The sequence below is a fragment of the Mya arenaria genome, chromosome 5 (genome assembly GCF_026914265.1).
Source record: "Mya arenaria isolate MELC-2E11 chromosome 5, ASM2691426v1".
NCBI lineage: Eukaryota > Metazoa > Mollusca > Bivalvia > Myida > Myidae > Mya > Mya arenaria.
This window is the reverse complement of record NC_069126.1, coordinates 13,650,390-13,665,063: the sequence shown is the minus strand read 5'-3', so window position 1 is coordinate 13,665,063 and position 14,674 is coordinate 13,650,390. Positions and strand designations below refer to the sequence as shown.

The window sequence follows — 14,674 nt, the reverse complement described above, 5'->3', positions numbered from 1 at the left end:
GTGGTCAGTAATTTACGTCACCTATAGCAGTCCTACAATTAGCCATGGTCAGTAATTTACGTCACCTATAGCAGTCCTACAATAAGCCGTGGACAGTAATTTACGTCACCTATAGCAGTCCTACAATTAGCCATGGTCAGTAATTTACGTCACCTATAGCAGTCCTACAATAAGCCATGGTCAGTAATTTACGTCACCTATAGCAGTCCTACAATAAGCCATGGTCAGTAATTTACGTCACCTATAGCAGTCCTACAATAAGCCATGGTCAGTAATTTACGTCACCTATAGCAGTCCTACAATAAGCCATGGTCAGTAATTTACGTCACCTATAGCAGTCCTACAATAAGCCATGGTCAGTAATTTACGTCACCTATAGCAGTCCTACAATAAGCCATGGTCAGTAATTTACGTCACCTATAGCAGTCCTACAATAAGCCATGGTCAGTAATTTACGTCACCTATAGCAGTCCTACAATAAGCCGTGGTCAGTAATTTACGTCAGAGACGATTAATATTTGATTTTAAATTGATGTAAGTCGCATTTATGAAAGTTAATGTACGTAATAAGTAGTATACATAAAGGTTAATAGGTTAATAGTTTATGTATTATAAATTAATCGAATTAATTCCGAGTGAGGGACAACCACAGTAGGAGTCGATTGTTTTCATTTGTAAAACATGGACTGTAAAAGACAAGTTAAAGCATTTGAACTCTGGTATGTAGAACATGAGCATAAAGCCACTGCCAATTATGTAAATCGACTCGGTCATGAGCACCAATAACCAAAACAGAGTGCACGGATACTTGGCTCTAATTGGTCTGTTTGAAGCGTTCGAATGCTTTACATTTGATAAACTGTTTTTTTACCTGTATTGAAATTACCTGTATCGAAAGTGAAAGCAGACTACGTGTTTATAAAATCAACTCAACACAACATAAATTGATTTCCCCCATCAATGAAGATAATCATGAAAATGTACAAGTATTGGTAACAGGAAATAAATAAAAAGAAACTTCAACATTAAACAGTACAAAATTATAATATGCATAGACATACATATCATTTATATATATACTATCTAGTTTCGGTAAAAATAATGCTTGATGGTGCACACAAAAACCTTTCGAATGATTCCAACCAATATTGGATCACCAACAACACAAATTGGTTGGAAAAAAATGAAGTTTCAGTTATAGCTTAGGTTCTTTTGTAAGCATCTCAAATAACAGGGATGGAGCAATCATGATTAGTCCAATTACAAGTCATTTTACTGAACATTTGCATTTCAAGGGTCGCTTGTGGACATAAGCCCATTCACCAGAACCAGGACAATACGCAAAGGGAGGCTAAACCATAATCCATAAGCTTATAAACATCATACAAGTAATGTCCCTTGTTGATAGCAGAGATTAAAATATTTACAATTTTCACTATAAACGATAGATCTACATTGAACAGTGTTAACAAACGCCATTGCAGTCGGTATATCTAAAACGAAAACGGAATTTTTAATCAAACATCATTTTTAATATTTTTTATAAAAATCCATCATGTTTTACTCATTTACAATACACTGACGAATAACATGCATAAGCAATAAATGTTAACACAAACTTAAACACAACACACACAATGATCACATTTCGAATATAATTATAACATTATACTTTTTTGTTGTTCAATAACTAAGTCAGTGTCTTATCAAATAACATGTTTGCACGTGCAACGGTCACTGCATGGATACTAAACATAAATAAAGTGCACAAAAATAAACCAATAAAATCAACAATGTCACAACGAAACATGACGTTACTTCCTGTTCCAGGTTCCGGTATTTTTCTGCGTCTGCCTGGCCGCCTCCGTCTGTCGCTGTCTCTCCGCCGCCCCCGGGATCTTCCCTAGCTTGCCACTTTGGTAGTCCAAAAATGCCTGAAATTGTCAAACATTGCCTGAAATAGTAATACATTGCCTGAAATATTTCAAGATTGCCTGAAATGGTCATACATTGCCTGAAATAGTCCAAGATTGCCGTAAATAGTCAAGAACTTCCACTGCAAGAAATAGAATAAAATCGCCTAAAATAGTGAAACATTGCCTGAAACAGTAATGCATTCCGTGAAATACATTATAATTGCCTGAACTGGTCAAACACGCCTGAAAAACCCAAACTTGCGTAAAACTCCTTATTTCACCAACACAACGTATTAAGGGATTTATATTTAACTCTTAAAAAAAGATTTTACCTCAAAACTTAACAAAAACTTTTGAACCGTTTTAATGTTTAGCCTTCCCCACTTACTTTGGTATTGGCGAAGCCCTTTACAAGACAACATTGAATGGCAAAAAATACACTTAAACTACGTAATTGTTTTCTAAGCAAAAAACTTCGATTTTCCAATTAAGATAATTAAGAGTTTACGTATCACACAAGAAAAAAAATACCAATACCTTAAAAGAAATCTTATTTCAAATCAAATCACTTAGCGACTTGCACAAGCCGGGGTATGAAAGTTTTCTGGACTGATCATTAGTATTTCAGTTTGAAAAGTGCATGACTTACTAGCATTAGGTCTCGGGTTTGACCCCGGAATTACTTTCAACGCATTTGTTTTCTCCTTTAAAACAAAGAAAAAAAACTAGAAACAAAACCATGAATACAATATAATTACCTGATTGATTTCTTCCTGCGTGTTCATAACAAAAGGTCCATGCCAGGCCACTGGTTCCTTCAAAGGCTCGCCGGCAATAAGCAAGACCCGGCACTCTGTGGAGAAAATACAAATGTAAACATTCAAGTAGTTTCCCTTGATAACGATCATCATCCTCATCCTCATCATCGTCATCGTCATCATCATCATCATCATCATCATCATCATCATCGCCATCGTAATCGTTCGTCATCATCATCCTCATCATCCTCATCATCGTCGTCGTCGTCGTCGTCATCATCATCATCGTCGTCGTCGTCGTCGTCATCTCTCCCTCCCTCCCTCCCTCCCTCTCCCTCCCTCTCTCTCTCTCTCTCTCTCTCTCTCTCTCTCTCTCTCTCACCTTACCAGACTCGTAGCACCAATGAAGGCGGATCTGAGGTACAAACTAGTTTTAAGATCATGAAGAAAAACCATTAGTACAATTTGAATTTATCAGAAAAGTACATACTACTAAAGCTCAATTATCATCCGTCCCATCTCATTACCTATAAAGACAAAGTGTCACTATAGTAAAAAGTTAATATTTCATGTACCCTTCCATTAACTGGAATCATAAATGGACACATCTGATCACTATAATTGCTTTTAATGATTTCTTGATACCATCACGTATATTGGAGAACTTACAGTCCGTGGTGGCACCAATGAACGCAACAATAAGTGCATACAATACTCCAAGGCTGAATCTTGTGCGTGAGGAATGGAATCAAGAAGATGTCAACGATTACCTGGCTTCATTTCAGTTGATCGAGGGCAGTTTTTTCTCTCAGAAATTCGGCCTTATTAGCACACCCAAAATGACTTCTTTTTCACGAATGTGGTAGCAAAATTCACATTTCTGAATAGTATTACAGCTCGACATAATTAAGCCACACTTGCAATAAACAGGTCTCATGCAATTGTTTGCATGTCTACAAATAGTTTACTGAATATTTTAACCAGGTTTTAATCAATATGACATTAAGATTTTCTCCTGACCCAATGTTGATTATGTATGAGAATATCTCGACTTTCTGTAACAACTTGAATATGTCGCCTGTATGAATCACCTTTGAGAAAAAAGACACTTCAACGTCCATATCTTTATACTGAATGATGTGATCTAGGTGTTTATCGAACTTGGCCGTGATATTTTTCACATAAACATTGTGATGATATTTTTCACATAAACATTGTGACCAAATTCTGAATAAAGATTCGATGACAAGTGCGGACATTGAAAGTTCGCCGCGGCGGATGATGATGACGCCGCCGGACAACAAGATGTGTCTGTGTTACGCAGGGGACATAAAACATGCAAGTTAAAGTCGTAAGACAGAGTTATTCCAGCTGTCTTAAAGAACCCCAGGAAATTGATCTGTTAAATATGTCCATTTGTTCGAAGCGTACTACATGTATTAACAAACTAAATATATACCGGCTGGTAGCCAAGACAATAAAGTATGGCTTGTCTGATGTCCAACCCAATCGACCTACCTTCATTAGTCTTGTTTGCGATAGAGATTTCAGTCCCTCCTCCTAAAACAGCCGTCTGACCGAATGTTACTGTCTTCTTATTTGTGCCCACCGTTGCTGAAATGTGGGGGTAAGTATATTAATATGTTATGCGAACATTGAAACAATTTTTTAGGAATTTGAACACAATAACATGTATTTGATTTTTATAAAATCCTCACGAGCCGAAGATGTCACACTTGTTTTACCCTGAAGTGAGAAATCTAGCCTAACTGATTCCTACAAGTACAATATAGGTTCGACTGTTTTGGTCAGTTAGGTCAAATTGACTAAAGTAAGGTACCACTATCGTATAATCAATTTTCGAAGAGACAACAAAACCGATCTTCTTTTTAATTTTCATAGCTTTTAATGAGACAAAACATGATTAAAAGTTAAGTTAATTGTACACTTATGTAAAGAACCGTGATAAAAATGTCACCTGTTCCACCCCAAACGTAAATAAACCCGTCATGCGACCCCGGCACGTGCTGTGTGAACTCTGACCCCGGGGTCAATCGGATGTCCAGGTACATCATTGGTGAGCGGGTGGATATGATAGCTTTAGTACCTGAAATGAGAAGGAAACAAAACCATTAATGAAATTTAGCTGTACAGCAAAGACTTCTAATAAATAGAAATGCCACGATCTTAAAATACTGAAAACAAAACACTTTGCACGTCAGTATTTGGAATTTCAATGTCAACAGACAAATTACACAGACCGTTTCGTTTAAAAAATGGATCAAGTAAAATTTCCTTAAAGCTGTATCTATTTTCTTAATTAAACATAACTTTTTACTTAGTAAACTTTTTTACGCCGTATATTTTGGTAGCGAAGAGTTTGATGAACTCGGCCAAATTATGCTAGCGACAAAATTCGTTGGAAATTTTTCAAAAACATCATTTTAATCAATCATCAACAATTTGATCATCGTCACCTTGATTGATTCATCGATCGTGTTTCGGTCAAGGTATCCGTATTAACCGAGTTTTGGTCATTAAATACCAAAATTCGTATAGTTTAAAGAGTTTGGTAGTGACCCAAAAAACTGCTTTTCACTACAAAACTCGTCGTTAACAAAATACTGCGTAACATAGTTCAAACAAGATAAGTTTCAACGACAAGCAATTCCAAGCCTGATATCGTTAGCTGAGCATTGTACCATGATGGATAGTGTTTTCTAATTATAGAACGTTTTGCTTGACAACATGATACACAACAGTTACTTCACCAACTACCCTCGTAATTAAACATTACACTCGCACTAAAGCATCCGTGTATTATTTATACATAACTCGGGTGGCGGGTGCAGACAATATTACTAACCAAGCGATTCTCCAGCGATGACCTTGACCGTGACCTTGCCATCGGTTGTCTTGACAACAGGAATTTTCTCCGGTGGAGTGTCTTGGTAACGCGGAGCTGTCATTTTATCCTGTTAGTGTATTACAAGTGCATGTGTTGTTATGAACTGAGTGCAAAATAATGCCAGCCCTGAGTTTAGTTAGGGCTAACAGTCACTCACGTTAGCTATAGTACCACAGGTTAGATTGTAACATAGCCATCTGAAATGTTTTATTGTCTGTCATGTCTTTGTTTCTATGTCTTTTTCTATAACTTAATATGTGAGTTCTCATTTCATCTTATCACAGCTCATTTAACGATCTGCATGCATTTCATTTATTTAATTTACTGCACTGTGACCGTTTTTAAAACCCGTTTCGGTTTTTACGCACGCCTGAATGAATGTCCTTATAGCCATATATAATGTGTTTACAGTGTTTGCAATCCATATTACTAAAGAGAACCCTATAGGAGTCGGAACACTAGCAAACTGTTTTGTTTTGTATCCTTGTTGCATCGCAGAGCATACACTGCTATCGGGGAACCAAATTGCAAACTTTAGCAGCAAACACATTTACTAAACGCAGAGCTGGCCAATACCAAAGTGTTACCGGATCGCACTTTCGTCAATTAAAAAGTACAGTTTTGAATGGTGTTTAAATTAATCAGCACACTAAAATAAATAAAAACAAATTATATGCGCGTGAAAGAGTGTCAGTTTGTGGTCACCAAGCCGGACAAGTGGGTTTCTTCCGGGTTCTCCGGTTTCCCCCACAACACAAGACCACACTCTCACGTTAAATCGTGCCAACGAGAGTGATTAATATAATGTTGTAATAACTTGTTTCACAATCGTTGTAAAATAAATATGTTTAAACTAAAGAGTGTCAATTCTGAAATAGCAGACAGAAGTTTCCGTATCTTTACCGGGCCAGCTAGGATATCTCTTGTTAAACTAATGTGCTACAACGCGCCATCTCAGAATAAGTATTTGATGACAATGATACGCGATTAAATGTATTGCGTTTTCATAGGGGAACATACAAAAAATAGATGTATAAAAGCAGCATATAAAACGTTGTTTTTTCTCTCAAATTTAAAGGTTTAACTAGAAACCCCGCAATGCGACAAAACCATGTTTTAAATATTGGCAATCAGAAATTATAGTCAATGTACTTCTTGTTGGGCGGAAATCATCTTTCTATATTTAGTTACAAAGACATTGTCCTTACCCCCCCCCCCCCCCCCCCCCCCACACACACACACTTCCCCTCCGAAATACAATTCCAAGCTAGCTCTTTACATAAGCTACCTTTACATAAGCTACTCACACACAAGTTAACATTACCATCAATGCTAGCTTAAGTAATTAGGCGAAAACCAATAGTTCCGCTATTTTTTCCCTATTTTTGTAACAGTGACCTTGACCCCCCCCCCTCCCCAAAAGCATTCCGAAGCTCTTAAATAAACTTCCAACACACCAATTTGCATCACTACCCATCAATAGCGAAAACCATTTATATATTTATAGTAACAGTGTCCTTGACCCCACCCCCTTAAAAGCAATCCCGAACTAGCTCTTCAAAAAAGCCTAATTATACCTACACACCAATTTTCATTACTATCCATCAATGCTAGCTTGAGTCATTGGGCGGAAGCAAATGATTGACCCCAGCTCGAACGTCCGCCCGCCTGCCTGCCTGCCTGCCTGCCTGCCTGTCTGCCCACCCAACGACATCCCCATTCTAATAACCTGGTTTTCGTTGAAAACCTTATCAAATTGCACAAAAAGTATCATTCACGGCTATTAAAGCAGGATCAAAATATCTGGGCATGTGCTCGGATTTTTTATCCGCATAGCGTACCAATTAAAGATAAATATATTAAGCTTGAATGCATCTAGCTGTGGAAAAGAGACAAGGAAAACAGTATTTACCTTTGCAGGCAGGTTGACCCAGAGTTGAAACCCCTCAATGGTGCCGCCATCCCGCTGCATCTTGGGAGACGGCATCTCCGAATGGACCACTCCACTTCCGGCCGTCATCCACTGAACCCACCCCGGACCCAGGTTACCTTGAAAAAAAAACACATCACAAGTATATACAGCGAGTGTAACATGCCTCTCCGCCTAGAGTTCGTGGGCTCGATTCCACCGGGAACGTTTTCTTGGCCGCTCAAAAAAGACCCAGTATTGGCCCCAATAGCACGAAAAAAGTCATTATTCAATATCATCCTCAACTCATTGTTCTACATAACGGCATGGAATGATTCAAAATGATAAAAAATAACCTTTATTAAAGGGCATTCTCTTACTCATTTTGTTGATAAACATGATTTCTCAATATTCTAAACATAAGTAAATCGATAGTGCAAAATAAACATGATTAACTAATATTTTTTTGCTCTAGATATTTATTTTTTTCCATTTAGAAGAGTTCAATCTTCATAATCTATGAAAACATGAGCTCTTAAAGCTGCACTCTTACAGATTGACCGTTATGACAATTTTTATATATTTTTTGTCTTGGTATAAGCCAATTTTTGCGTAAATGTCTGGAAACCAGTGATATAAGATTGCTGACAAGAGATCAGATTGCAGTTTTTCATATTTACGTTCGAAACTTGATAGTTTTTGGCTAAAAGCGTTACTAAAGCTTTAAGAAAAATGAGTTTTTGGCAGTTTTCCAAACAATTGAGATAGGTTTTATTGTGAGTTATATTATATGACTGAATTGAAGGCATTGATACCAGAATCCGCTGAATCTGAGAAAAAAAATTGTTAAAACTGTCAATATGTTAGAGTGCAGCTTTAAAAAGAGTGAAACATATGGCGGTTTTGACTCATTTTATGTTATTATATCGCAAAATGAGTTGAGATTGAGAGTGAAACACTGACTGGAGATTGAATCACGTCAGCTTTCAGCTGCCGCCACAATCGAGCTAAAATGAATAAGTATAAACTAACATTGCGTTCTGGATTGTATATTGGTCCGATATACTCGTATCCTGCCACATTAACAACATATTATTATAACATTATATTTTAACGTTTAAACTCAGCTGAGACAGCGACAAAAAATATTTTAATCACGTTAAATGATGTTTTATCGGCCTCATACTAGCTAGTTTTGATAATTCTAGGCTTCTTATGAGGGATTCAGGGACCATCTGGTGTCTAGTTCCTTTAAGTTTAATCTTCCGCACACGCATAACTGGAGGCCATTTCCAACACGTACCAGAGTTTCCCTGCGAATCCTTGTGACATGTTTCACCGGTGATAATGTAAGAGACAGTCTCGAATCCTCTGTGGGGGTGATCGGGGGCCCCTATAGCCTCCCCCGGGCCATACGTTTGTGGCCCTGAAAAACACCGGAATGAAGTCTGCACTGTCCCTACATGGAGAACATGCGAGTTCATAAACATTTTACATACAGATTCATGCATAATAAGGGTTTAAAGGATTAACTTCAATTAATTAGGTCATATTCTTAATATTTGTGTACATCCTTATTTCATAACTTTAACTTTTGTCCGTTACAGGATTATTTTTCTTCAATAAATTACGTCGCGTTGGTAACATTCTGAAAAAGCAATATATCTATCTTCTAAATTTTGGTCTTTTTTGAAGGTATGGAAAAAATCATCCTCGGCACCCAAGTGAACTCATAACTTATATAATCCATGGTACCCCAGGATACTCATACCTTAAATCATCAATTGTACCCCAGCGTACTCATACCTTAAATCACCCGTGGTACCCCAGCGTACTCATACCTTAAATCACCCGTGGTACCCCAGCGTACTCATACCTTAAATCACACGTGGTACACCAGCGTAGTCATAGCTAAATCACCCGTGGTACCCCAGCGTATTCATACCTTATATCACCCGTGGTACCCCAGGGTACTCATACCTTAAATCATCCTTGGTACCCCGGCGTACCCATAGCTTAATTCACCTTTGGTATCCCAGCGTAGTCATACCTTAAATCACCCGTGGTACCCCAGCGTACCCATAGCTTAATTCACCCGTGATACCCCAGCGTACCCATAGCTTAATTCACCCGTGGTACCCCAGCAAACTCATACCTTAAATCACCCGTGGTACCCCAGCCTACCCATAGCTTAATTCCCCCGTGATACCCCAGCGTACCCATAGCTTAATTCACCCGTGGTACCCCAGCGTACTCATACCTTAAATCACCCGTGGTACCCCAGCGTACCCATAGCTTAATTCACCCGTGGTACCCCAGCGTACCCATAGCTTAATTCAACCATGGTACTCCAGCGTACTCATAGCTTAATTCACCCGTGGTACCCCAGATTACTCATAACTTAAATCACCCGTGGTACCCCAGCGTACTCATAGCTTAAATCATCCGATGTACCCCAGTGTACTCATAGCTTAAATCACCTGTGGTAGTCCAGCGTACTCTTAGCTTAATTCACCCGTGGTACCCCAGCGAACTCATAACTTAAATCACCCGTGGTACCCCACCGTACCCATAGCTTAATTCACCCGTGGTACCCCAGCGTACCCATAGCTTAATTCACCCGTGGTACCCCAGCGTACCCATAGCTTAATTCACCCGTGGTACCCCAGCGTACTCATAGCATAATTCACCCGTGGTACTCCAGCGTACTCATAGCTTTATTCACACGTGATACCCCAGAGTACTCATAACTTAAATCACCCGTGGTTAACTCCAGCGTACTCATAGCTTAATTCACCCGTGGTACCCCAGCGTCCTCATAGCTTAATTCACCCGTGGTTCCCCAGCGTACCAATAGCTTAATTCACCCGTGGTACCCCCAGCGTACTCATAGCATAATTCACCTGTGGTACTCCAGCGTACTCATAGCTTTATTCACACGTGATGCCCCAGAGTATTCATAACTTAAATCACCCGTGGTACCCCAGCGTACCCATAATTTAATTCACCCGCGGTACCCCAGCGTACCCATAGCTCAATTCACCCGTGGTACTCCAGCGTACTCATAGCTTAATTTATCCGTGGTATCCAAGCGTACTCATAGCTTAAATCACCCGTGGTACCCCAGCGTACTCATAGCTAAATTCACCCGTGGTACTCCAGCGTACTCATAGCTTTATTCACCCGTGGTACTCCAGCGTACTCAAATCACCCGTGGAACCCCAGCATACCCATAGCTTAATTCATCCGTGGTACCCCAGCGTACCCATATCTTAATTTACCCGTGATACTCCAGCGTACTCATAGCTTAAAGCACCCGTGGTACCCCAGCGTATTCATAGCTTAATTCACCCGTGGTACCCCAGCGTACTCATACCTTAAATCACCCGTGATACCCCAGCGTACTCATACCTTAAATCACCCGTTTTTCCCCAGCGTACTCATAGCTTAATTAATCCGTGGTACCCCAGCGTACTCATAGCTTAATTCACCCGTGGTACTCCAGCGTTCTCATAGCTTAATTCACCCATGGTACTCCAGCGTACTCAAGTCACCCGTGGTACTCCAGCGTACTTATAGCTTAAATCACCTGTGGAACTCCAGCGTACCCATAACTTAAATCACCCGTGGTATCCCAGCGTACCCATGGCTTAAATCACCCGTGGTACCCCAGCGTACTGATAGCTTAATTCACTCGTGGTACTCCAGCGTACTCATAGCTTAAATAACCCGTGGTACCCCAGCGTACTCATAGCTTAATTCACCCGTGGTAACCCAGCGTACTCATATCTTAATTCACCTGTGGTACTTCAGCGTACTCAAATCACCCGTGGTACTCCAGCGTACTTAAAGCTTAATTCACCCATGGTACCCCAGCGTACTCATAGCTTAATTTACCGGTGGTACTCCAGCGTACTCAAATCAACCATGGTACCCCAGCGTACCCATAGCTTAAATTCACCCGTGGTACCCCAGCGTACTCATAGCTTAATTCACCCGTGGTACTCCAGCGTACTCAAATCACCCGTGGTACTCCAGCGTACTAATAGCTTAAATCACCCGTGGTACCCCAGCGTACTCATAACTAAAATCACCCGTGGTGCACCAGCGTACTCATAACTTAAATCACCCGTGGTACCCCAACGTACTCATAACTTAAATCATCCTTGTTACCCCCAGCGTACTCATAGCTTAAATCACCCGTGGTACCGCAGCGTTTAATATAGCTTATTTCACCCGTGGTACCACAGCGTACACATAACTTAAATCACCCATGGTACCCGAGCGTACTCATAGCTGAAATCACCCATGGTATCCCAGCGTACTCTTAGCTTAAATCATCCGTGGTACCCCAGCGTACTCATAGCTTAAATCACCCGTGGTACCCCAGCGTACTCATAGCTTAAATCACCATCGGTACCCCAGCGTACTCATAGCTTTAATCACCCGTGGTACCTCAGCGTACTCATAGCTTAATTTACCCGTGGTACTCCAGCGTTCTCATAGCTTAAATCACCCGTGGTACCCCAGCGTACTCATGGCTTAAATAACCCGTGGTACCCCAGCATACTCATAGCTTAAATCACCCGTGGTACCCCCAGCGTACTCATACCTTAAACCACCCGTGGTACCCCAGCGTACCCATACATTAAATCACCCGTGGTACCCCAGCGTACTCATAATTTATAATCCCCATACCGAAATGGTCAAGCATGAGGAAAGGGTCACATGAAGGCGTGGCTCCACCAAGGGCGCGGCGGACGACGAAACCTCCACCCTCTCGCTGTTTTTTCCCCTGGTACACCTCCTTCACGGCTCTCATTCTCCGCAATTACACGAGGGCCAGTCAAACAAATACCTATGGCGGTAATCGATATACGTATTATTCGCTAGTGCAAATGTTTACAATTAAGACGTACCTCTGTCCAATTTCGGTGCATTTCTTGGAGGTGCACCTCTTTTTGAAGTACAGACATATTAAGGTGCACCTCTATACATAGAGGCGTTCCTCAATCTCAGATAAATATAGACATATAGATGAATTTAGAGGTGTACCTCTTAGACTACTATTGCTCTACTGTCAGTTTTAAGAGACGTTTGACCCAACAATGGTGGGCTTTCTTGTGAAGTTGTACATTCACTCTTTTATTGAGAAAAGGTACACCCTTACAAAGTTTCATTCCATTTTCAAGCCGAGCAAAAACAATGTTATTCAAAGCGATACAATATTATTTAAAAATGTAATTATTAGTACATTTTACAGTTCCTCTATGATTTTTTTATAAACATAGGTTCATTTAAGCCTTTTTTTGTACTTGAAATGGGGTTAAGGGAATGTGAGGTGTAGGGGGGGGGGGTCTAGGCTCATTTGTTGTGGCATAACCACACACCGTGCCCCTTCCAAGCTGTGGTTTAGTGAGTCCAGATATAAATAAGTATGTAATAATGTGCGTTACGGGATGTTTTTGAACATTATGTACCTCTTCGAGTAGAGTCGCCCAAGCAAAAATCGTCACAAGACTTTGAAGGGGCTGTTTATAGGCCAAATATGGATTAACCACTACTGTACGCTGAATGATCAACGGTAGACTAATCTAGGTAATAGATGTCATGAAGTAAATTCTTAATGAATAAGGCGTAGCGAACGAGGCCTTCTTAATCATTAAGAAATTACTTCAGGTCATCTAGCTGACTTAGAATACAACCTCATTGACTGATACATTGACAATGTCTAATCTGACGTAGGGAGTGTGTATCGGATGAGTGACAAGTAGGCGGACCATTGAAAAGGTGAAAATCCTAATGATTATTTAAAGTCTAGTAGTAAATGATTGCCTATCTGCAATTTCATTGGCTTAAAATGTAGATTGTAATCTAAACAACTGTGTAGCGCAGAATTACATAATTTTATTTATCTTATTAGTAAATAATTAAGGTAACTTTTTTCTTACCTTAATTTAGTTAACTCCAAGAACTCTATCGAAGCACAAAGCGAACTTACTTGGTTAATTCATGTCCTATATAGTGACCCAAACATAAAAGTAGGTCGTGTTTGTAAACAAAACTAGGACGAAGCGTCTCCAGTTCTAGATTTAAACACACTAGTATCAGTAACATCTGACTAAATTACATGCTCGGCTCCGCGAAATTTCTATGTGATCACTATTTATATAAAAAGGAATCTAGGAGTTAACTCATCTTCGTAGATTGCAAGGTTGGAAGAAAATAATACAAAATTCGTTGCTGACATAAGACTGCGATATAGGAATTCTTTTTTTTTTACCTTTTCATTCAAAATTTAAGCAAAGTCCTGCATGCAATAAAGGTAACATAAGCAGATCAAATAAACAACAAATGAACAATTGAAAACGGCTCACTTTTTTGACAACAGACGATAAGTGTAGAACTTAATGTTAAAAAATGTGTAAACTTCCACCATGGCTAAAAGAATTAATTCGGTATTATTGAAAGAGGTTCGATTATCTTAATAACGTGGCATGTTGTTAAAACCGTAATTTTCACTGATACGAATATATCAAACATGTGATATTCGTAAGAATATGTCACAAGTTTGTGAGAAATTATTTGTGAATCACTAACAGCTAGTCTATGCCGCTTAGATATATCGGGGGTCATATTGTTTTGTCTATGTCCGATATAGACCTCATATTTTACTGGATGCTAGTAAATACTGAGTAAATGACCCAGGTACAATTTTGGTTCAATGGACCAAAGGTCAAGGTCACAGGGGGTTAACATGTCAAATTCTTTATTACTCAATTTGTTGATAACCTTCCGACACTGATACTTCATGATATGAATACTAAAAGATCCATGTTGCTTTAAGGGGTCACTTGGTCAAAGGTCAATGTCACATTGGGTCATCTTGATATCTGTTTGATGCAAATTATGATTTATCTCTATGCATATACGATCATGTTTGCTTTTGTGGCTATATGCATGCTCTATAGGTGGTCCCGTTTGTGTTGACTCATTTTTTCAGCCTCGCCAACTGAAGGCTATCGTCACCGTTCAATGTAAAGTGGGTGTGTGTCTGCACCAAACAAATCTTCGAAGGATTGTCCTCAAACTCTGGTCAAATACTCAACGAATCAAGGCGAAATGCAGAACCAATGTTCCAGGCGCATTAGTTCAAGGTCAAAGGTCATTTAAGGACAGCAGC

At 39.6% G+C, this 14,674-nt stretch overlaps 1 protein-coding gene across 2 annotated transcripts; it reads right to left on the bottom strand.

Moving 5' to 3' along the window:
* Positions 1–1,028: 1,028 nt before the first annotated feature.
* On the bottom strand, positions 1,029–13,601 carry LOC128233553 (uncharacterized). Of its 2 annotated transcripts, none has more exons than XM_052947276.1 (9): positions 13,493–13,601; positions 12,190–12,349; positions 8,795–8,917; positions 7,495–7,631; positions 5,541–5,649; positions 4,653–4,781; positions 4,193–4,288; positions 2,675–2,769; positions 1,029–1,934 (listed from the first exon to the last, which is right to left on the bottom strand). In XM_052947276.1, the coding sequence occupies exons 2-9, from the start codon at positions 12,311–12,313 to the stop codon at positions 1,815–1,817; spliced, it is 933 nt and encodes a 310-aa protein (XP_052803236.1). In that variant the 5' UTR covers positions 12,314–12,349; positions 13,493–13,601; the 3' UTR covers positions 1,029–1,814. The 2 variants fall into 2 exon arrangements, with proteins under 2 accessions (XP_052803236.1, XP_052803235.1); XM_052947275.1 differs by having other exon boundaries at positions 13,443–13,584.
* Positions 13,602–14,674: the final 1,073 nt, after the last annotated feature.